Source organism: Amphiprion ocellaris, chromosome 22 (assembly GCF_022539595.1).
Source record: "Amphiprion ocellaris isolate individual 3 ecotype Okinawa chromosome 22, ASM2253959v1, whole genome shotgun sequence".
Taxonomy (NCBI): Eukaryota; Metazoa; Chordata; class Actinopteri; family Pomacentridae; genus Amphiprion; species Amphiprion ocellaris.
The window spans coordinates 20548216-20572698 of record NC_072787.1 but is presented as its reverse complement, the minus strand read 5'-3'; the positions used below and the strand labels follow the sequence as shown (position 1 = coordinate 20572698).

At 39.0% G+C, this 24483-nt stretch overlaps 1 protein-coding gene across 1 annotated transcript in view; it reads right to left on the bottom strand.

Annotated features, from left to right (window-relative positions):
* Window positions 1-9496: 9496 nt before the first annotated feature.
* Window positions 9497-24483, bottom strand: part of LOC111563843 (protein disulfide-isomerase TMX3) — a 40138-nt gene continuing 25151 nt past the window's right edge. The window contains exons 14-16 of the mRNA XM_023263109.3: window positions 20205-20334; window positions 18623-18691; window positions 9497-12048 (exon numbers count right to left, since the gene is read on the bottom strand). Coding sequence (XP_023118877.1) covers window positions 11779-12048; window positions 18623-18691; window positions 20205-20334 — 469 coding nt within the window. The 3' untranslated portion in view covers window positions 9497-11778. The remainder of the gene's footprint in view (window positions 12049-18622; window positions 18692-20204; window positions 20335-24483) is intronic.

Sequence of the window (24483 nt, the reverse complement as noted above, 5' to 3'; positions counted from 1 at the left end):
TGAATGAATCACCAGCTGAGTGCTCACTCAAATCATTCAATTAAGTTTGTAAGAAACAAAACTAGCATACAAGTAGACTTCCCATGATGCATAGTGATGCATACTCATGAAAACACAAAATGCAAACTCACTGCTTGTCTTAGCTAAATGAAGTTCTGGTTCTTTCTTTCAATAATAACCAAAACCATTCTAACCATGACAAAGGTTCGTACTGAATTCAGCCCTACACCTGTAGATTTGTGTTTTATCTCACTGTATGATTCTACTTCATATCTTCAGTTCATAGATAGATAGATAGATAGGTGGGTTGGTTAATTGGTTTTCATGTCATGCACACAAACATGGCCAACCCCAATTGGTTTTACAAGACATCAATATAATAACATTGCAGAAATACATCAAAAGCACACATTATTCTGTGGCTCAGTTCTCAAACTAAATATGTTGTCTTTTATCCTTAGGTCTGGCAAAGAAATTCTGTCATGAAAAAGGTTCCGCTTCTAAAACATAACTCAAGTTTTTCATGGTCATCCAATCACAAGAAATCTGCATATATATAATAGTATCTGTCCTTCACGTAGCACAGCTTTGCCTTTCTCATGAAGACAACATAGACTCCTCACCTGAGGAATCACACAGTCTCTGTGTTTTTAGACCTTGGTGCTTGACGCTGGTCACAACATAATCACATACCATAACAAAATAGTAGAAAACATGTTCACGGTCAGGTCTATTATGTGCTCTGATTAACAGTCATACCAAGACAAGACATAACAACTACAATTCATCCAAGTGCAAATGAAATTTTGCTCCAACAACTTACAGTGCACTGATGAAATGTACTGATCACGTATGCAAACAAGAAAAAAACAGCAGCCTTTAGTGATGCATAAACTAGATGGTCAGTGTGTCAAAAGGAGCTTTGATAAGGAGTCTTCCATGCACTGTTGGTGGGAGGCTTTCTGCAAGTGTCAACATTCAATTTAAGACGTACCAAAAACAAAGATTGCACAGGCTTTGATTGTAAATAAAAATAACTGTGAATTCGTTCACACACAATATGGCGATGCAGCTCACGACAGGAGGTGAGAATCAGGTGATAATCATGCTCTGGGGAAGCCTATAATTCACTTTAGGCAGAGTAAGGAACTTTATTTAAGCTACTGCTTTCTGTGACGATTTTATTTGACCTGGACTTGGGTTGCTGGAGGCTACTCTCTGTGTGGTGAGCAATAAATCTACAAGTGGACTGAGATAACCGGCTCTGCTCCGGTTTTTTTTTTCTCCTTTTCTCAAATTAGTAGCGCCAGAAAAATTCAGTGTGTCGTATTCAGGTTAAAAATTCAGACACAGAGCCACCTAATAGCTGCACTCATATGGATGTTTGCTTAACAAATTTGGAGTGATTTAAGATTCTCTGCCCAACAACCTTAAACATAGAGCCGGAGTCATAAAGAACCACCTCCAACCACAACTAGAACAAGGAGCCTCCCACAGAGTCTTGATCTCAACATCAAGGAGTCGGTCGGGGATAACATGAAGAGACAGAAGTCAATGAGACGCCCTAAATCCATAGAAGAACTGTGGCAAGTTGGCAAAGACGCTTGAAGGGTGGTCACAGCAAATACTTAATGATTTATTTATGGTTTATTTGAGAGAAACGGATGCAGTTTGCATGAAAAATGTAAAAAAAAAAAAAAAAGAAGACTATTCAGTGGGAATATAGTGGTGTTTACAGTGAAAGCTAATTAGCAACACCTGGCTTCAAGAGAGCTCTTATATACTGAGGGAAAAACATCTAATTAAAAAAAACTTTGAAAATCTGGTAACTCGACTGCCAGAAAAAATATGTTGGAATATGGTGGAATAGTTCAATGCTCAAAAATATGAACAGCAAATATCTGTGAAATAATGATATTTTTAGCTGATTTAAATACATTAAAACAGTGTACTTTTTAAATCACATATTATAAATGAAAAAAAACAATTTGTGAAAATACAGATCTTTGATTAAGAGATTGTGTGCAGTTTGGACCCTTTATTTACTATCAGTATGTAAATAAATACATTTTTTTCTGGGATTTTACTAGATATCATTTGTAATTTAAACAAAATGGGGAAAATCTGTAAAATAATAGTTAAAAATATATTTTTTCAATCTTCAGTATTTTTATTTTAAATAAGAGGAAAATATCTGTAAAATAATGATTTTTTTTGTTGATTTAATTAAAATTTTTAAGAATGGTATAAATTTAGAGCCTAATGTTGTAACAGAACAAATTCCAATTCACAAAATATTGATTTTTGATGTGGATGCTTACAGTTTTGATCAGATTTTTTAATGGTTATCATTTAAACTAATACTTTTTTCTATGATTTTACCAGATATCATTTGTAATTTAAACAAAATTGGGAAAATCTGTAAAATAACAGTTTAAAAACTAGATTTTTTCGATCTTTAATTTTTTTTAGAATTTTACAGGCAAATATCTGTAAAATAATGATATTTTTGTTGTTTTAATTATAATTTTTTAAAATGATGTAAATTTAGAGCCAAATGTTGTAAAAGAACAAATTCCAATTAGTAAATTGTTAGTAATTGTCGATTTTTGATGCGGATGTTTACACTTTTGGCCTGTTTTTTTTTCTAAAAGGTAAACATTTAATTTAATATTGTTTTTTCTGTGATTTTACTCGATGCTATCTGAAATTTGACAAAACAGGAAAAATATTTGAAATAAGAGTAAATCATTCAAAACAATGAGGTAAAATATGATCTGTATTATAACAATGACAGAAACTAAAGCAAATATTCAACTTTATCATTATAAAATTCCATAGTGTCCACTAAATATATAAAATTGTGCACAAAAATATATGATATTTTAAAGAAATATAGAGAATTTAGAGAAAAGTGTCCTCTTAAAATGCTTTGATTCCTTTTAGCTTACATGCTACCTTTACAAATATGTTAATTACTGGGTAAGTCAGGTTTTTTTTAGCATGAAATGAACATCTACCATCAGTAGTATATGAAGCAGAGGAAATAAGTCTTTCATGTGCTTTTTGATAATGACAGTAAATGCTGAAGACAGGAAAATGACATTGAGCTGTCAGTGAATGTCTTATTGATGTTTTTATCTATATTTCAAAAAATACCCTTTCTTTTTATCTTTGTTTTTGTCTGCCTCGCAGCAGAGGCTCTGTATTTAATTATGCTTTAAATATGAAAGGAATCGATTTACAGAAGGAAAAAACTGGCACGACAATTGACAGTAATTTCAGCACATGCAGCTTCTCATGTCCCAATCATAGAGCCACCTGTTTGTTTTAAAGATGTTCTCATTTCACACTGATGATTGTGGACTTCTTTAACATTTTGTCCTTGTAATAGTTTTTCCCTTTAGTCAACAAATGTTAAAGACACCTTACAGCCTCGCCTCATGCACTGACAATAATGCAGAGCAACATCCAGAGCAGCCTGCGTATGATTACAACCCGGACGCCCCGAGGAGCCCGTTACACTCAGTTGTTGTGGTCCTTATAAACAGCAGTAATCCTCAAGCCTCATTATTGCTTGTTTTTAAATGCCTTGCGAAGCCATCTACTATCAACAAGAATGTATTTTAAGAGATTAGTTTGCACCTCTGGGTCATTTTAAACCAAATAATTCTGCACAATTATGTTTTCCTAATTATGATTATTTCATGATTGCATTACAGAAGTCCCTCGCCGCATGTTGCAAACACAACATGGTCCCCAGGCTATTGACGGGGAGAGGTGACAGTGTCACTGAAAGCAATTAAAAAGCTATCAGAGGGAGCTGAAAAGGAAGCATTTCCTATTAGATTGCTAAGTTAACCACTGGCCTGGGCCAAATGTGTGCACAGGAGCACTAAGATGTTATTACTCTCTGTAGGCGCTGTGTTGTTACTCCTCTGTGGTGCTGGATGCTAAAGTGGGCTCAGTAATGACCACTAACATCACTCTGTGCCGCCGTTCCAAAGAATGAAAGATTAGCACATCAGGAGTGGTCACCTGTACTTTGCTTGTCATTGTTCACATGAACTCTCAAAGGCAGCGGGTGAATTTTAAATGCGTTACTTTTTCTGTGGTGGTTGGAAGGATGCAGGGCCGAGAGCAGAGGAGGACCACAGGTGGGATTATCCCCCAATGAACTGACACATTATTGAGTTTTTAAATAACTGCTACTTTCAGAATGGTTTGCATGTGTAGGGAGCTGAATAGGCTGAAGTGAAGCCTGTCGTTTGATTTGTCATGCTTCCTATTGCAGTTAATCATGCATTTATACATTTTGATTTCTGCTCTGATGCTTGGTGTTTGGTCATCTTAAGGCTGCACTGTTTTTTGTTTCTTTTTAGCTAATGTTTTGTGTATTTCAATGCTTAGTGAAGCACTTTGTAAACCCTCTTTTGAAAGGTGCTAGAGAAATAAAGATTATTTTTATTATTTAAATAGAGTGTATTATTACTAGTAGTAGTAGTTGTAGTAGTAGTATATAAATAAAGCTTTTATTATTTATTACATAAAGTTTTTTATTATTATTACAAATAAAGATGATGATTATTATTATTATTATTATTATTATTATTATTATTATTATTATTATATAAAGTACATTATTACAATATGAATAAAGTATATTGTTATTTTTACTACTATTATTATTATTAGTAGCAGTAGTAGTATATAAACAAATTTTATTATTATTATATAAATAAAGCTTATTATTAATATTATTATTATTGTTGGTGGCAGTGGTGTTATTATTATTGTTGTTATTATTATTAACATTATTTAATGTAATACAACACTTATTTAGATTTCAAAATATTTCTGTAACCACTTAACATTCGCCCGTTTTTTTTTTGTTTTGTTTTTTTGTTTTTTTTTACGAAAAGAGACTAAAAGCTTGTTGGCATTTTATTGGTTGGACTCTGCCATTTTGTGGCTAAAAAAAATTGCACTTAGGGGTTCAAATATGCCCCTAAAGAGAACAGAAAAGGCACTTTTAGGTAATAAACACACTCGTATTACAAAATTAAGAGCTATTGTTGTGTTATTGGTAACTTCAAATGGTTTCAAATGATGAAAAGATTGTCAGATTTGGTTCAAAATGGGCCGATGCCATTTAAAATACAGCAGCAGAATTCTCACTCGACTCATATTCAAAAGGTTGTATTGTGTGTCTATGTCCCAAAGTGCATTGAATCTTTGCTTTTTCTTTTCATTATTTTGATCAAATTTGTTGCATAATGCACGTTTCGCACAGAAATCATTCAATAACAAGATAAGACAGGTGAACCCATACAACGGCGCCGTTTGAATAAAGGATTCAAAAGATACTATATCAAACTAACTGTGAATAACTGAATACACCAGGATGAGTCTGAACCTTAATTAAAGCTTGAACATGAGTAAAATACACCCTTTTAGCCACATGTATATTAACTGGACCAGTGGATCAATATTTTAAGATCATGTGGAGTTCATTTCATGTACAATTAAGTAAAGAGAAACATCTGAGTTTATCTGCTGGGTGGAATTTTGAAAACTGGGAGTCCATCCTGAGCTGTCAAACATTGTTTTTCTAGGAGGGACTTCTGAAACTGTATATAACGTGCCGTCTACTCCATATAAACAGGCCGCCCTCTCTTCCCAGTTCGTGACCCCACCCATTCAGACTGTTGATTGGATGATTGATTGGACAGGATTATTGTGCAAAAGCTCTTAACTTGAGTAAATCCCACTTCCTTCACAGACTGTAGCGCCCGGCTCCTCGTGCCTCAGTAGTATTTTCAGAGATATCCGGTTTTCAGGGAGTTAAAGGGATTCGGAGACGGTTCCCACAAGCTCTCGCGTTAAAGTTTACAAGAAAAAGTCCCACGTAATGTGTGCATGTTTGCTTACACGCATTAGTCTAGTGTGTACGAGTGTACATAAGTGCTGTTGACTGAACCATCATTAACACCCAGCTGGCTGCAGACTCCATGAGGAGGCTTGGAAGTGAGCTCTGGGTGCAGCAGGCGAGTCACGTCTCCGAACATCTGTGTGGAAGAATTCTCAGATTAAACATAAGCCACGGAGGCTGTAACGATGCACAACCCTCACGCATGTGTTCATGAACCTGCCACGTTCTTTGACAGCGACAGCTGATTTTTTTTTTCAGATAATCAGAAGGAAAAAGTGCCCGTGGTGATGGTGGGAGCGACGGCATCAGCAGCCCCACTCGGGCACATGTCACCTCCTCCAGAAACATCTCTCTGGTAGCGTAAAGTCACCCTGACCACCCTGAGGGGACAGGTCCCTTCAGTAAATGATCACGACCCAGGCAACATCATTAGCTGTGCGGAAGAGGCTCCTCGGCAGAGTGATAAGCAGAAACACTCCACTGGGAAACGCTTACAGTGCACTTAGAGGTGACAGGGATAATACGGGCCGTGCACTTGTTATTCTCGGCACAGCTGTGCATCATTTGTCGGCTTCAGCTATAAATAAAGATCTGTCACAAATCAGGATGTGGAGTCAGGACGAGTGTGTGTCAGCTGCAGTCTGATGAGTTCTAATTGACCATTTGCTGCACTCTCGCAAACAGGGATCGCCTAACAGTAAGTGGACGCGGCGTGGCTGTCGAGTTTTAGGCCTCTCCGTCTTTCCAAAAGCCACAACTTACAGGAGAAAGTAATAAAGGATTGTAAGTGTGGCATTTAGTCATACATGTACTCCAACCCAGCAATATTTTCAACCAACTAATGGACCAAAACATAATTTAATTACATGTCTGTGTAGATTATCAGTCATTTAAGCCATGGTAGTCTTGAGAGAATTAGTTAAAAGTGATTTATTTTTTGAGAGGCTTCAACTGAAGAAGGCTCTTGGATGAAACCTCTCCAACAACCATAAAACTTTGCCAGCTACAACAGTCTTCCTTCCAAAATCAATGACTCATTCTTTAAAGCTTGAGTTTAGATATGTTGGATCACTGCGCAAAAATTCAATGATGACCTTTGAGCATATTGTAATTCAAGTGGTCTTAGAGGAAATTCTCCTTCTGCACCTTCTTTTGGCCCCGTTTTCAGGAAGACTCTTCGGCCAATCACAGATCTTTTCAGACAATATCAATCGAAACAGAACAAAGAGCAGTAAAGTCCAGGCCAGGTGTCCTTCTCTCCTATTACTGAGAAGAATCTTTGGACCAACTGAAATGAATGATTCTCCTTTAACCCTTTGATGCACAACATGGGTCAAAAGTGACCCATATTCGATGGAAAATGTGTATCTCTTGACCCGTGTTGTGCATCAGTGGGTTAAAGAAGTAGCATCTGGAGAAACATAGACATGAGATGCTATCAAATTGAAATTACATTTTTCCCTTTAAACTGGTATTCAACTTTTCAGTAAAATGTAGAAATGAGGTTTATTACGGCTTTAGCACTCTAAAAGGGTAATAAACCTCATTTCTACACTTCACTGAAAAGTTGAATACCAGTTTAAAGAGAAAAATATAATCTCAAGTTGACAGAATCCACGAAAATAAACTGCCATCACCAAAGCAGACTTCAGCTACAGCTTAAAGGTAGTTTGTACAGTGCAGACATGTGACTAATGGAAAAACTATCATGCAGTGACTTGTTTTGGGCCAGGACCATTCCTCCAAAGCATATTCCCTCCCTCAAAATCTCTCATAAGTGTTTGACTGGATTGAGATCTGGTAACTGTGAAGGCCACGTGATTCACATTTTTATCCTCAAATTCTAATATTCATACCTTGTATTGTGACAAAAGGCAGATGTGTCCAAGTGTGTTGAAATCAGGTTGAAATTAGTTGAGCTTAAAGACACTGGACACTGCAATAAAACCAAATCATTTTAAAAACTAGTTTAAACTCAAGGATTAACACCTACTTGAGCTGTTTTTCCTGTACTGCATTGATTAAAATAATCATCCTTTTAATCTAGATGATAATTTTATTTATCATATACTCTTTGTTTTTCAGTAACAGGGTGCTTTTGTGCCACTAATGTTTTCTTATTGCTCTCTCTGCTCACAGTTTCTGTCCCCTGCAGGTCTGTTTGGTGATTTCTGATGTGGGAGAGCTAGTAATAGCTTTGATGGGCAGCCACCGTGTTTGCGCAGTCATTTTCACACACATCCCACAAGAAAAAGTTTGCCAAAATGTCAGGCTGTTCGGAAAAGCAAGCAACAACAACAAGCACCATCTATCGACTGACAAGCTGACAAGCGGCTATTAAGTCCAGTTGAACTGTCGCGCCATCGAAAATAGTCGAACGGGTCTATGAGAAATGATCTAATGGCTGATGATGGAAACGAAAACAAAGCACAAAAGAGCCACTCACTGAAGGGGAGGTGGTATCTGTAAAGGGCAGATTTGCCAACATTGTTTGTGTAATTAGGCATTGAGGTATTTTTTTTTTTTTAAAAAGTGGCAGCAAACAGATGGACTTCAGCAGCTGCAGCCATCTATCAGCCATATTGCAACGAAAAAAAAACGCTTTATTTCTAACAGGATCTGCAGAGTGTGGGCTGGTTTCCATGGTGAGCAAAGCTAATCAGCCATTTCTCATCTTGTTGAGTGACACCAACGGAGCCCAGAACACCCTTGAAATATAGGCTTGAAGCATTAGCTGAAATAACCATCTCTCCCTTTACCTCGACCTTACATGTGAACCCAAACCATTAAACACCTCCCATGCAAGCCAGAAATGAGATGATTACTATCTCGCCGGAATTTGCCTTTTCAACATAAGACAGACGTCAGAATGGGCAGCAAAGTGTAATTGCCCTTGTCTAGTGTGCAAGACTGTTGATTCTCCGAAAGAAAAGAGACAGCAGGCCTCCTTCATTTGCCACACGATGGAACTCATTCGCAGAATATATAGCGAGGTAATTGAGCGATGAATTACTTTTTGCATCAGCACCACTCAATGACACTGATTCTGATGTAGTAATTTATCCCCCCTAAAATGACATCTATTGGGGAAAAAAAAGAACATTCTCCTCTATCACACCTAAAAACAACTGATCGAAGTTTTCAAAAGCAACACGTATTTTTTTTTCTTTCCGTCTCTCAAACTGCGCGAGAGGTCAGGCTTCAGAAAGTACGCCCTGACATTGTGCTTTTTCCATTATGTAAAGTCACGTCTCCGAGTTTGACTTGTGAGCGCTGCCATTCCCTAAAGAGAAGAAATAAATGAGTTTCACATCAAGCAATGCAATCAGCCATGGTTAAACCCAGATCTCCAAAAATGTGATTATATCTGCCATAATTGAGTAGACACCTCTACCTCGGATCATATCGGCGGGAGGAGAAAAAACACATTTATAGGTGTGATAATTGAAGCTGGATGGTGGAATAGATGTCTAAATGGATGACCGGCAGACAAGTTTGGAAAAAAAAAAGAGAGAGAACAGCTGAGGATATGTGCATCAGATGGAGGGGAAATAAAGAAGGTCGTCAACGAAAAAAAGAGGACAATCTTTATTTCAATCTTTCAAACCTGTAGTAAAGTGTGACAATCTCAATTCAAACCCGAAGAGGAAGTTTGGCAGAGAATGGCAGGCAACTACAAAGACCAGAAGGCAAGGCGAGGGCATGGTTTTCCTTTAGTGCAGTTTCACAGTAAGAATACAGACAGCCTCTGTATGCTAAAAAACAGCAGGTGTGCTTATGTCGAAGTTCCTAAGTCGATCGAGTTACTGAGCTACAACAGCGCGATGAAGTTGCGTTGACTTTTAATAGCGCTGCTAGGCAGATTTTCTTACCTTTGGGCAGGCCAGCTGTTTCCCCGTTTCCTGTTTTTAAGCTAAGCTGACTAGCTGCTAACCTTACAGTTGCCGAACAGACATGTGAGCACTATCTCATGTAACTCTTGGCAAAAAACAAAATCATTTTCAAAAAAAAACATCCAATATTAAGGTGAATAGGTTTTTTACTGGAGTCACAGATATTTTCCTGCACAAAATAAGAATAAGAATCTACTTTATAGACACTCAAAAAACATGTTTTAACTCGCCTCACGGGACCCCAAATCCAATAAGGTGCACTGTACTGTGTGTTTATAATAAGAAAAGGTTTGTAACAGACCTTAAGGAACATTTGCTTATTTGTGGAATAGGTTGGCCTCTTGAGGTAAAGCTGATGTAGGCAAAGATTTGAAAAAGGAAAAAACAAAGATAAAAATGCAACAAAACCCATCTGAGTGAAACTTTTCCATCTAACACATTGCAAAACATCATCTTGTCCTCTCTATGGGCTTTGTTGCTCTTTATAGTATCACATTTGATTGGTAGAAAGCCCTCCGACTGGCTAAAATCCTAATTTTTACATTTTCAAAGGCCTGAAAATGCAGCCAGGAGGAGGTACAGAAGCCTAGTTTGGCCTCAGACACCTGAATTACAATAGGCTAAAAGGATTAAAGTATTTATTTGTCGAATTATGACCCAAAACACAACGAAAACAAACAAAAAACCTGCCTTCCCCAGCTTTAAACAGGAAGCCATAACCTCTACTTGTATTGACCTATTACATACACTTGGGATAGGAAAAGAGACATGGAAGAACTTCTAAGCCTTACGACTAACTGACAACATTGGGTTATAACAAAAGAGAGTCCATCTTAGTAGCGGGAACACAGTCCTAATATTCTATATTCTCAAAGTTCATCTCACTGCATTGGGATGTAAACTTCAACCTGCCTAGTGAATTCAATACAGAAACCAGTGATGGAGGACAGACTGAAATATGGAAACAGACAGGGCCTGCCTGAGTTGTTAAGAGCCACAGGAGCTACTGATGCATGTTATGGCTTTTCTAGACAGATACACCCCATCTATACAAGGAATTTTTAGCAGGGTGGTCGTGCTGGGTGGAAATGGGTGAAAAAAAATATGTCCGTCTGCCATTTTTTGGTATCAGAGAGACTGACACCAATTACCAACCCAACTCTTTTCATCATCTTTCAGCAAAAATGGGCACAAACAGGTGTCTGGCAGAGAGATAAGATGAAATGCATGACCGTCTCAGCACTTTGCACCCCGAGAATAAGAAGAAGAAGAAAAAGGGGGAATATTTTCAGGCAATAGCATACAATAGAAAAAAAGCACATTTCATTTATGGCAGACTTTCCTTCTTGGGCACTTCCTTTTTCATTCTACGCGCATTAATTATGATACATAAGCTTTGGAATGGGGTAGAGGTAAACAAAATATCTCAGTGTGTTCATTTTCCATTACGTTTTGAAGGCAAGATTTATCTTTTTCTACATCTGAAGGATATTACAGTAAATTAGAATCGAAGAGAAAAACACAACAGTTTGGGATATGACCAAAACTAGATATAATGAGGGCTTTTAAGTGGTTTCAAAACAACAACCTAACAACAAGAGAGAGTGTCGCACATCACATGGAATAAACCACTGCTTGGTTGAATCAAAATAAATAAGGTGGTATGTTTGGTTCACAGCCATCCCTTCTTTTCTCATGAGCGCTGTGTTTACTCTCCATCATTAAAAAGGCTGTTAGCTTCAATATAATTCACTGGCTTCACCGAGCGGCCGACCTTACGCACCGACACACAGAACTCAAAGACGGGAGGGAAAAGTCTGTGCTGGAGGGGCTTTTAGGGGAAGTGAGATGAAAAACAAAGAAGCAGAACAGTAATACATTGATATGTCTTTGAGTTTCATGTCACTGCCTTTGACTAGGCCTATCATCCTCTATGTGGCGGGTGCCCCTGTGTTAATCGGTTTTCTTCACTTCGGGATCCTTCTCTCCGACATCCTCCTCCTCGTTCTCTCCGTCGTCGGGGCCTTCGAGCTCAGCGGCGCGTTGCCTCTCCTCCTCTTCTTCCTCCTCTTCATCGGTCAGGCCCTCCCTCTTGAGCGCGTCGATGTCATCCGAACCATCATCCGACTCAGCTGTGCAGATGCCGTAGCACATCAGGCTAATTACGCCCAGCGGTAGGCCGAACAGGAAGCAGCCCAGCAGAGGAGAGCTTCGAAACACTGACTGATGTAGGAAAGGAGACAACAAAGATGAAAGGGAAACAAAAAAGAAAAGGGCGATGAGACAAGTTTGAAAAAGATGCAAAGTAAGCATAGAAATAACAGCGACAACAGGGATAACAAGAATGGACAGGAGAGAATCCTGAAATGCGAAACAAACTTCATATACTAACTACCATGCTGAAGACACTTTTCTCTTGATACAAGTGTACACATCCAGGTAAAACCCATTTATCATCTGCAAACATTAACAGTCAGTCAGAATTCCCTCCTAAACCTTGTACTTTCTTGTCTCTGGGTGAAATCACTGTGTGACAATTTGATTAATTGCAAATTTATTTGTTAAGAGGCCCCATTGATGAGCATTTATATTTAATGACTCGTCGAACACCAGGCTGACGTTCGCACTGTGGACACAAAAATTAGATATTCATCTTCTGTTTGCTGGTCGAGGCCCCGTCTGCCTTTGTCAAAATCTAATTTTGGTACCTGTAGTGTTTCCTGAATATGTTGCATGGCAGTCCACACCTTTCACTTTGCTTGGTGATTCAAAAAAGGGTCTAGCATCATGCAAATAGTTTTTTTTCTTCCCCCATAAACAGAGAAACAACTAACCAATTTGGCAGTCAACCATTAGCAATCAGATAAGCAGCAACATTAAATGGAAACTAATCTGTGCAAATATTCCACAAAAAGTTAAACTTCAGTGAACTTTCAGTGCCGTCAACCACCTGTCATAAAAAAAAACGACCTTTAAGGAACAGCAAGTGCAACATAAAGGAATCTCCTGTAGCTTATTAGCACATTTGCACCTTTCACTTATATTTAGCTTCATCTGTCAGAACATATATTGCAAAACAACAGAGCCGTTGTTTGCAGATGGCTGTGTGACTCTGTGTTTCTGTTAGCAACGGAGCTATGCCAATGAGTGCATGAGTTTGCTAACTGACTCTTCATTAGATAGGATTGCTTTGTTTTTCCTCGTCCATAACTGAAGTAACGGTGGAGTAACCGGAACAGAAAGATAACAGACACCATTGTGAATTATTGTGATTAACTAGAAGTTAGCTCATCAGCTGCAGTAATTCACTAGTCAAGCATTTCATACAGCTTTTTCCTCCCCTTCTGTTATCTGCGTGGCCCTTTTTAAAATTCCTTTCACAACAACCAACTCCCTTTTTCAGGAAAAGTCAAAAACTATGAGAATGTGACAACTTTTATGAGAAATTGGTAAAGTTTTTTCCATGAACTGAGCAAAAGTGTATGTGAAATGTGGGCACGACTTAAAAATGGAAATAGCCTCTTAGCTATAGCTGTGAAAAATAGTGGCAGTGGAAAGTGGACAGACTGGATGAAACTGATGCAGCTGTACACAGTAATACAATGTGATCCATGAAAATAACCAGAAAGCAGCTACTGCAATAGCTTCTATGAAAGATAACTCAGTTGAGCAGCTGTGTCATCCTCTAACGACTGCTTAGGACAAAACAGATCTACTAAAATGAATACAATGTCAAGCTGGATCAATATTTGTCTGTACATTACAGCAAACCACTACTGGTTAGTGTGTGGCGCTCTGGGTAAAATACTCCGGAGCTTCCATGTGTAGTCGGACTTGTGCACTGTAGTAAGAGGAAAAAGGATGCAAACACACACTATCAGTGACCAATAGGGAAGAAAGAGGGGGTCAATATGGCCCTTAAGCTTAGTTGTCTATGAAGGTCCCCTGATGGGTCAATCCAGCCATGGCCCTTATTTCTTCAATTCACACATAAAAACAAGAATCGCACTAATAATTTATCCCCACTTCTTTTCATTCCGCTTGGAGCCTGTTCAGTGTAGTCGAGCTGTTCTGGAGTGAGTCACTGTTTAATAAAAGCATGACATCTCTCTGAGCAGCCAGTGTTTGCAAGAGTAAAGAGCCTCCCATTATCTGTTGGGCAAAGTGAATTCAAAAATCAGAGAGCAGATCAAAAAATATTTGTGGAAAAATCACAGAGAGGCTTTTATGTTGTTTTAGCGGCGATACTACATTTTTATGTATTCATTTATTCATTCATTTGCATTACATCATTAAGCTTTTGCAAGCGTATTTAGAAGGCAGGTCACAAATCATTTGCAGAAACTAAAGCAGGGTTTAATATTTTAGGATTAATTACATTCATGTCATGTAGTTTTATGATGTCTGTATTATGTTAAACTATTTGTCTCTTCTACTAGCTGTTTGTTTTATGCTGATGACAACATTGAAGAGTTTGAGCCTTTTATCTACAATCCTTTGGCTCTTTCGAGCTTACTCATTGTACAATTTGAACTGAGATACATAAAGTCTCAAACTTTAACTATAAGTAAAGATCTGCCTGAAGACACTGTCAGCACAGGCACACCATTGTCCCTGCTGATTATGGGTCCACCTCCCAGGACCACATGCTCACAAAGATGTCATCAGTAACCACAGGTTGCAAGTTGATTGATTGATCTAACTTCCTGTCTAGACAGAAGACAAAACACAAAGGAACAAGGAGCAGCAAAAGGAGTGCCTAGCTAACTGTGACATAACCCCTAGCGGATAAGTACAGGTGCCTATAAAAAGTGTTTACCTCCCTTCAATGTATTTTATTGCTCTTCAACATTTAATCATCGTCAGTTTGATTTAGCTTTTTTGACAAGAATCTACAAAAAAAACGACTCTTCTCATCAGCACTCCTGGCTATAACTACATCATGAAGACAAAAGAACGCCCCAAGCAACTCCGTGAAAATGTTATTGGAAAGCATAAGTCAGGGAATGGATACAAGAAAATTTCCAAGTCACAGAATATCCCTTGGAGTACAGTTAAATCCATCATTAAGAAATGAAAGCACTACAGCACGTGTAAATCTGCCTAGAGGAGGCCGCCGTCAAAGACTGACTGTGCAAGAAAGAGACTCGTAAAGGAGGCCACCAAGACACCTATGAGTCCTCTGAAGGAGTTCTAAGCTTTAGTAGCTGAGATGGAGGAGACTGTAGCTACAACTGTTGCCTGTTCTTCACCCTCTCAAAACTTTATGGGAAAGAGGCAAAGAGAAAGCCACTGTTGAAAGAAGCTCATATTAAATCTCAACAGAAGAGAGACTCTGAAGTCAACTGGAAGAAGGTTCTTTGGTCTGAGGAGACCAAAACTAAGCTTACTGGCCATCAGACCATGAAGCATGGTGGTGGCAGCATCGTGAGGCTGGGATGCTTCTCAACAGCAGGCTCTGGAAGGCTTGTAAAGGTAGAGAGGAGAAAATGAATGCAGTAAAGTATACAGGAGTAATGGAGAACAACCTGATGCAGTCTGGAAAGAACTGCAACGCGGTAGAAGATTTGTTTCCCAGCAAGACAATGACCCGAAGCATAGAGCCAAAGCTACACAGAAATGGTTTAAAGATAACAAGGTGAATGTTCAGGAGTGACTGAGTCAGAGCCCAGACCTCAATCCAATTGAGAATTTGTGGCTTGACTTAAAAAGGGCTATTCACTCACGATCCCTAGGCAACTGCTTGAGCAGTTTTGCAAAGAACAATGGAGTAAAATTGCAGTGTCCAGCTGTGCAAAGCTGATTTAGATCTATCCACACAGGCTCAATGCTGTGATCGTGGCCAAAGGTGAATCTACTAAATACTGACTTCAAGAGGGCGAATGCTTATTTCACTTTTAATACTTCTAATTGACATTATTTTGAAAAAAATCAGTTTTTACTAAATCACCATCAAAAAAAGCCAAATTATATTGAACATGATTCAGTGTTAAAAGCAATAAAATGGAAAAAAACTTCCAAGGAGGGCGAACATTTCTATAGGCACTGTATATTAACCTGCTATTCCAGAAGTATTACAGAAACACACAAACGTGTGCATGCCCACATACTGTGTCTTGCGTGTGCAGGCTAGTAGGGATTTCTCCGAGAGACTTTTCTAACTAATTAAGTTACACTTGTCAAAACCTAAAATTACTACCTGTTGTACGAACAGTACATTTTACATGCTTTGTTAACAGACTGTTTTAGTCCCCCAAGGATCTGCACACCGTTAGTAAATGTAGATGTCAGTGCATTCATCCCTGAAGCCCGGTAAGATGAAATCGAATTAAACGCACAAAGTCAATACGTTGTTCTGGAAGTCTGTTCCCTGGAGATCTCTCAATTCACATCCATGTTTTTTTTTACCAGGATACAACATGTTCCTAATAGTTTCCACACCACAATCCCTCATCTCCTGTGGGCATAACAATGGCCCGAACAACTAAAAGACAACTTTGCAAGTTCTTTTTTAAGTGATCCGGCTGACAAATGAGTCGTTTGGCCTTAATATAGTGAGATGCATCAGAGAAAATGTACCTAGAAGGGAGCATTTGGTCACAACTTCTGTCAGCCACTGAGCGGAGGAGAAAAGAAATATTCATGCTCCCTCCAGTCATTGCCACAGGAAGAGGGATGGTAATTGCCAGGGCTCTGTAATGTTAGATGAGGTAAAGATGGGCATGCTATGCTAACACAGCTGGCTATGACTCACTGAGCCTAATGCGGTTGCTTCCTCATGCTCCTGTCAGACCTGCATATAGATAGGCTCTCCGGGGGCAAGGTGATGGCTGCTGCCGATCTCCTTTGTATCATATCGTGTCACTGGGAGCCAAAGTAGTCATGGTGATGCTTGCAGCTCGTTAAATTTAGGGAAGCATGAGAGTCACATTTCATTTCTCTTACAGGTGTACAGCAAGTCAAAGCCTCTCACACACTGATTCTTCCTTTAGCACAGCTGATAGCATGACCCAAATAAAAATCCCGCACATTATGCTCTTGCACAGCCTAAAGAAATGTAATATTGTTTTGGCATTAAAACATTTACCTACTTCTGACAGGGTTTATTCTTCTACTGGTTCCATTTAAAATCATGTCAAACCTGATCTGACAGCCAAAGAACTAAACCCTCAAGAAAAATCTTTCTAAAAGCCTCTCTTTGTGCTTCGACGTCAAATTTGAGCAGTCACCATACTTTTCACTTCAATGTTTTTCAAATGAAATCTATAATTTTCCCTTAGGTGTTCCTCACATAACTTTAAGGACAATGTTATGGGCAGGACTGAGGTTTGTCCACGGATGCAGTACAGCTGTGCCCGCTGAGAAGCATTACAACACAGCTGTATTTACATTCCTAGCACACCCTTGGTAGAATAAACACTAATTCACCCAAAAGAACCGACTACTTTGAGTAAAAGTAGGAGGAGAAGCAAGTTCGGCCTGCTGACCCTCTCCTCCCTCGCCACTCTACCTCCTCCTGCTCCGTTGAGTTTTTTTTCTCCGTTTCCCCACACTGTGCTTACTGCCTGTATCGCATATTCTCTGTTATACACCCAGTCGTGTCCTCTGGATGTTGTTTTCTCTCACAAGTGGGAACTCTGGCATTTGTTTAACACTGTTGCAGAACTTGGGAGGAGATTGCATACATACAGTTTACCCTAATTTGGCACACGCAGTCGAGGTGAAACATGGTGTGAAGCACACCAGCAAGATGATTATTATTATTCTTCCATAAGAGTGGCCATTACGTCTTCCGGAGTACTATAATCATGTGTGCTTTAATTGAAGAGGTGAAGAGAGAAATCTATTTCAGGAGGGCACAGGGGAAACATGTTGCTATAGAAATTCATAATTAGCACAAAATAACATGGATTGAAACTAATAGAAAAATAAAAGCTGCAATATTTTTATATGAACAAGAAATCTAATTATTTTGTGCCATGTGAAAAGGGTCAATTTTGCCAGAAAAAATGGCATACAACTCTAAACTCAGTGAATGCCACCACTAAATAACACAAAGGTAGCAACTAGCAGATGAATAGAGAACTAAAAAAATCAGACGTTCACTTCAGGAGCTGGCGTAGACCAAAATAGAGCCAAAAGTAGAGTGGAAATAAAACTTAAATATGACAGAAACATGACTAAATATTAATGCTAATGCTGCAAAGTGTCTGTTTGATGTGCATAAACAGCCATATGCAAAATGTATAAACTTAACTGGGGTTTCTGTTATTTATGTACTAATAGATTGGTCAACTGCAAGTTATATGCAGGTTTCCCTCAATCTATGCTGCAATGACTACTTGTAAAAATAACTCAATACTAATAAAAATAATAATAATACTTATACGTTTTTCAAGACACTCAAAGACGCTTTACAAAGTAGGCAAGAAAGGAAAAAATAAATAAATACATACATACTAACATAAATAAAGGGGAGAAAAGAGCATATATCACATGCTTCATTAATTACAACTAAATATATCTGAAAAGTCCCAATTTTGGAGCTTTATTTGAGATGTCCAGTGCACTAAAATGTCATAAATGACTTATGGTTAAATCAGTAATTAGTGAAAGCTCTGATGTTTATCCTATAGGCAGACATGCTACCTGTTTTGTGATCATTTATTGCTATGCGGTTAAATAAATTCAGCCTGACGTATTGCATTCCATTTCAGCACTGTAAGCACTTTGAACTTCCGCCACATTCTCTGACAGTCGACATGTTGCAGCCCGGACTGAAGTCTCACCCACTTACCATAATAGTGGACCTGGCATCAAAGGCCACACGTTTGATCCTCTGAATGATGCCATCGCCTCCGTATGCCTGCAGGAGGACAGAGTTTAAAGAGGAGCCTCTAAGTATTATATTCATCACACATATAGTACATATGTATACAGATTTTCAACCATTTTTTTTACTTTGGCGTCCACATAATTACTTAGAAACAGTCTCTAATTATCAAACAAATTTCTCAAACTACTCACATAGTACACAGACTGAATAATCCATGTCTCAGGTGTCCAGTCGTTGTGCTCAGTGTATTCCATACATTCTAAATATTGTTTCATTAACCGCTCCCCTGCACAAAATTACCTAATGTGCCCAACATTAGTTTGTTCACTGTCCAGCAGTTCTGCTCCGTCTGAGCTCATTTATTGGCAACAGCACCTGTGCAGCCAATGAGTGATCTGTCCGGACGCTAATTCATCAGGATGGCCAATTAGTGAGCTCCAACGAGGCAGCAGCGACCTGAAGGTGGGGATGAGACGGTCTTTGCGGAAGCAGCTGTTGCACAGACTAAACTTAGACTGCGGGATGATTACACGAGTATTCTGAGAAGCCTTCACAAACATTTTTATAGCATGTTGTTGGAGTTGTTTTTTCTTAATTGCAAAGGAGGAAAGGATAGGGGACTTAAAAACTGGGTACCACAATAAGAATGAGAAGGGCTATACTTTAAAAAATTCAATGACCGCTTTAAAACCTGTTGGAAGAGATGCAACAGACTGCTAACTCTGTCTTTTTGTGGTTGGTTCACGCTTCACATGAGGCAAAACCCACCATTTGCAGGGCTCATGCTTTTCATGCTTCCTTTGAAAACACTAAAAATTAAAAAATTTTATTATGTGTGAAGGGAAAAAGAATAAAATCAGCTCTCCACATTCCCCAAGAAAACCCCTAAAATCCAAAGCACATTATTTGCAACCAACATTATTTTGTATTTCCACACGAAGCACAAACCAGCCCTCGAGACGCCTCATGGAAGACATTACTAGCGTGACGTGGAGAGGCTGAAATCGTTCAGGCTTTGGCTACAACTGGACTGCAGAAACATGGTGGTTTCTGTTGCTGTTTATTTGGTGGGAGGTGGTTTGTTTTGCCAAGCAAAAAATAGCCCAAACCTTTCTCAGAAAAAAGAGAAAAGAAGAGGACCTCTGGCTGTTTGGCTCCCTGGTTTCATACATCTGGTGACTTCAGTGTAGTGCAGGAAAAATGATGACATTTCTTTTCCAGATTAGTGTGCGCACTACAATACTGAGTCATGTAGTAATCTCAGTGTTTGGCTTAGAAGACAGAATTATTGTAGATAATCTATTCAAAGGGGATAGCAGTATGAAATCTAAACATGCAAAAGGAGATTGAAAAAATACCTCATCTGGTGAAACTATTTTCTGGGGAGGACTTAAAATGCAAGACAGCGCGCTTGATTAATGAAGACTACTGGTGTTATTACAATGGTACAACACAGGGAGAGGGGGCTCGGGGGGGTCTACGCTGAGCTGAATGCATAAACAGGAAGCAGGGAAGATGGAGCGAAAGAGGAGAACATTTGGACCTGTGCAGAGCCGTTCAAAACACTGCTGATGAATTGGACCAGCTGCTCCATGGTCTCGATCGGCTCGCCGGGCAGGAAGTACTGCTCGTTGGATGTGTTGAGGATGATAACGGAGGGCACCGTCACCTCGCTGAGGAAAAACAGGAAACATGACTTTTAATCTTCTTAACCCTCAGCACGTTGGACTGCCGTTATCAAAGCGCATCATAAGATGGGTACAAATTGCAGTTTCTTCAAGAACAAATTGCAACACGGAGTAAACAATAGTAAGATAAACAAACCCTTTGTACTCGGAGCAACCTAACTTTTCCCATGGGCTTTCTTTCAAAGAGAGGATTTTTTCTTTCTTTTTTTTTTTTTTAAGGAAAAAGGCAATCCAGCCTGGCCTACTTCAGAGTGGCATTTCTTCTATCTTTTATGCAAACAGTGTGCAACTCAGGGGCTTTATAGGTCTGTGCCGGTCGCAGTTAAAGAGACCTTTGCAAACCATAGCTGACAAGTGAATCGTGGGAAGTCCAGAGGAGAGCAACTCATGCATCCATGTTGAGAAAACACATACATAGAAGCCCAGTGGTCCATTGATTGTCGATGCTTAGTTTTAGCAGAAAACACAGACGCGGAAAGACGCGCTGTACTCTCTGGAGCTCGCTCATTCCAACAAATCAGAGGAGGAATTACAAAACTCGGTGGGATAAGGAATAAGGTCATACAAACAAGCAATCCCTCATCCACACGTCTCGCACAATGCCGGAGCCCGGCTTAGATAAGGTATCCTGGCGCTTGGACGCACACGTGCACACACACACACACACACACACACACACACACACACACACACACACACACAGGCGCTCGAACAGTCCATCACGCCGCTGTCACCTTGCATCCCCGCGGTGTTACTCAACCCAGCAACAAATTGCACACGCACGCACACGTATCCATCACTGTCCCAATCCACCACCCAGCCGAGATCAGGAGTGCAAACATACACGCCCGTGCGGTAGAGTCATCAACGCCTCCCTTGCCACTCTGTCCAGCTGAGAACCGCAATCACTAGAATGCACACACACAAACACACACACACATTATGAATGCGTGTTTCCATCTGACATCCAGCCTACTCCAACAGATGGCACCCATTTAAAATAAATATGGATTAGCCTATTCGCCCCTGTGAGTGGGACTACTGGGGATTTGCCGCCATAATGAAGGGTCGTATACTGTACTGTATTCACACATTAAAGGCATTTCCTTCCCAATTGCAAAAAAATGGCAATTTAATTAGGCCTAACAGTTGTTTTTTTTCATTATTTTACAACTTAGAAGAAGTTTACTTTCTGTATTACAGGAGCAGTTTCACATTGTGTCACACAAAATCATGCATGCAAAATACCAAAAACAGGTGGCTACGTATGAAGGTTCAATGAAAAATCATGTGCAATCTGTCAGAATTAAAAATAAGCTTCCTCGCGCTTAGTCTAAGGAGCCTAAATACACAAAGCATGGAGCTAGAGCCAAGTGGTCGTTGGCCCAAGTTAGGTTTACATTTAAGGAATAAGTCAACATTTGAGGAGAGTGCCATGAAATTATTAGAAGATGCCAGCATGAAGACGGGGTGTAACAAACAGCTAAAGTAAAGTCACTTTAGAAGCAACTTCCAGGTTGAATTTTATGCCAGATTATTTGCGTAAATTATTTAAAAGTTACCTAATCTTAATCAATCAGTCAATTAAGCTTATACCTAAGTTTTCCAATTAAATGGATTTTCATAGATAAGCAAAAAATTGAAAAACCAAATCTTTCTCTTTACAGTTTCTGGCTGTGATAAATGGTGTCATCTTGGCCATTTTTGAAGGGAACACGCCTTTCAAAACAGCCAGCTGGTTTGGAGTTCAGAGGGTTAACCAACCATATGTAACATAAGTAAACAGGTATGTCGTCTTGATTGCTGTTCATATCAGTCAAGCTGCAAAAAAACAAACAAAATCAGAAAATAATAACACTAAAAATATAAATAATTCCTATTTTAAAAATGGAATTTTACCATATTCCATGTAATTATAGGCAACATTATTCCATTTTTTTATATGTATCCTCTTTTTTCTTTGATTGGATGTTTTTTTCACCAATATTCATTGTGCTCTTGTTTGCTACATATTGTTTACTTAATGTTTATGATCACATTTACACTTGTAAATTCATTTTGTTCCATGCTGTCAAGATTTGGTTTCCTCTTATTTATTATTCCTCCTCCTGTAAAGACAATCATGCAAACAAATTTAAAGTGAAACTGCATTTAAAGTGCAATACCGATGATTTTCTATGTTTTTTGAGATATAAAAGTAGAAATTCTGATGAAAAAATAGACTTCTTGAGCAGTGATTTTTCCCCTCACAATGGGTCACAATCATGTCATCTGAGTAACTGTGTTCCACTTTTCACAACTTTTTGTTATGATGAGTTACTGTATTTGTCCAGGTTGCACAAACTCCAGCCAGTGTGGACATCGAGTCCACGTTTTTCCTAACAACTGAGCTAGCTTTCGTGCCTGGGCCAGTTATGTGCAGGTAAAGACTTCACAGCTATATCAAAACACAGTCCTGTTCAGGGCTTGTTTTAGACAGGAGGATTATATTCCTGAAGATACAGTGGAGATGCAGACTGGAGGTCTAAATCAGGGCCGTGAGAGACTGATAGCTGTTGTGGTTCCTCTGCAACACACGGTATCTTCAGTTCCACCATTAGCAGCAGCTTCTGGTTCTGGCGCCAGCAGGGGAAACGGTCACAGATCTGTCAGAGATTCAGGTCGACGACAACTGTGCGCTCTAAGTCTTCTTTTATGTGTGCAAACCTTTAGATTAGTCACCTCTCTTTGTCTCTCTCTCATGAGGCGCCATAAAACAGTGTCGGTTTATGTTATACAGGAGAGATACCAGCTCATCCTTGCACACTAGTTTCTGCAATGCAAGCATTAATACTGTTATATCCTGATATGTGATAGCAAACTTTAGCGATGTAACACATTGTTAGCTTTCATTACCTAATGCCGAACACTCACCAGGACACCTTTCCTTTTCTCCAGTGGTTCTCTTCACACCACGGTTTAATTTCTCTCTGATGGCTGCTTTTTTTTCTCTGTGACACCCAGCAAGCTCTTAATTATGAAGCTGCAGTCCATCATGCTGGTGTAAAGACGTATTTCAAATCTCTTCTGTGTAAAAACAAAAGTTTAGATCCCTATATGGTACTGGTAAACTGGACTTAGCATGGATGCTGTCTCTTTTGTGGAATCATGACCAAGTTGGGTTTTTGAAGCATTCATAAATCTCTATTAGTGCACTTATATTCATATTTTTCAAAAATGTAGCTGCTGCTTCACTTCCCAACACACAATTTACTCTTCAGTTTGTCTGAATACTACATTTTTACTGAGTATCTCTTCTGTTTACACAAACAAAATGAAAAAAAGTAACTGTGTTTTAGGGGGAATAGCTTGCCGTAACAATATCTTGACAAACATGCTATGCTAAGCTGTGGGAAGTTAAGTGTGTGGTTTTAGTGCCACACGCAGATATGTCCTGGTGATTAAAGCCAAATGATGGTTAAAGATTTTTTAAAATCCCAAATTCAAGTGAAAACTGGACTTTAATGACACAATTTGCATTGCAAATAATGTGTACTTAACTCATTTCTTCCTGTTTTACTCATTTCTGGAACTCATTATCAGCAGTCCACTTTTTTCTTCAAGTTTTATTTTCACTTTGTGTTACCAGAAGTATTTTTAAGCCTTAGAAACAGCAAGACATGTAAACTGAAAACTATGTGTCCAGAAAACACATTTTGGATGAATGCGGCATAAAACCTGGTTGAAAATCGATTTAAATCGATCAGTCTTGCTTGTCAAAAACAGCATCAACAAAAACTTATCAGGAGGTCCAATGGGAGTTATCTTTACCTGACCAGTAAGCTGACCCCAGGTTTGTGTAGTTATGATGACCTTTCAATTCATTCATAGTCGACTCACAAGTCTTCCCTTCACACACAGATTTTTCCATCAACTGACACCGCTTTAAGTTTTTCACAGCCCACAACGCGTCCCATATAAGGGTTTTCCATAATCCCGCATTCAAACAGAAGCAAAGACAACCTCAGACTTGGAGTGGTGCTCATCTTCTATGCATGTATCTGTGAGTGTGTTTATGTGCCTCTGGTGAAAGCAGGGGCAGCCTTACGCCAGACAAACTGCTGCCAGAACACAGTAATCGCTGTGATGACAGAA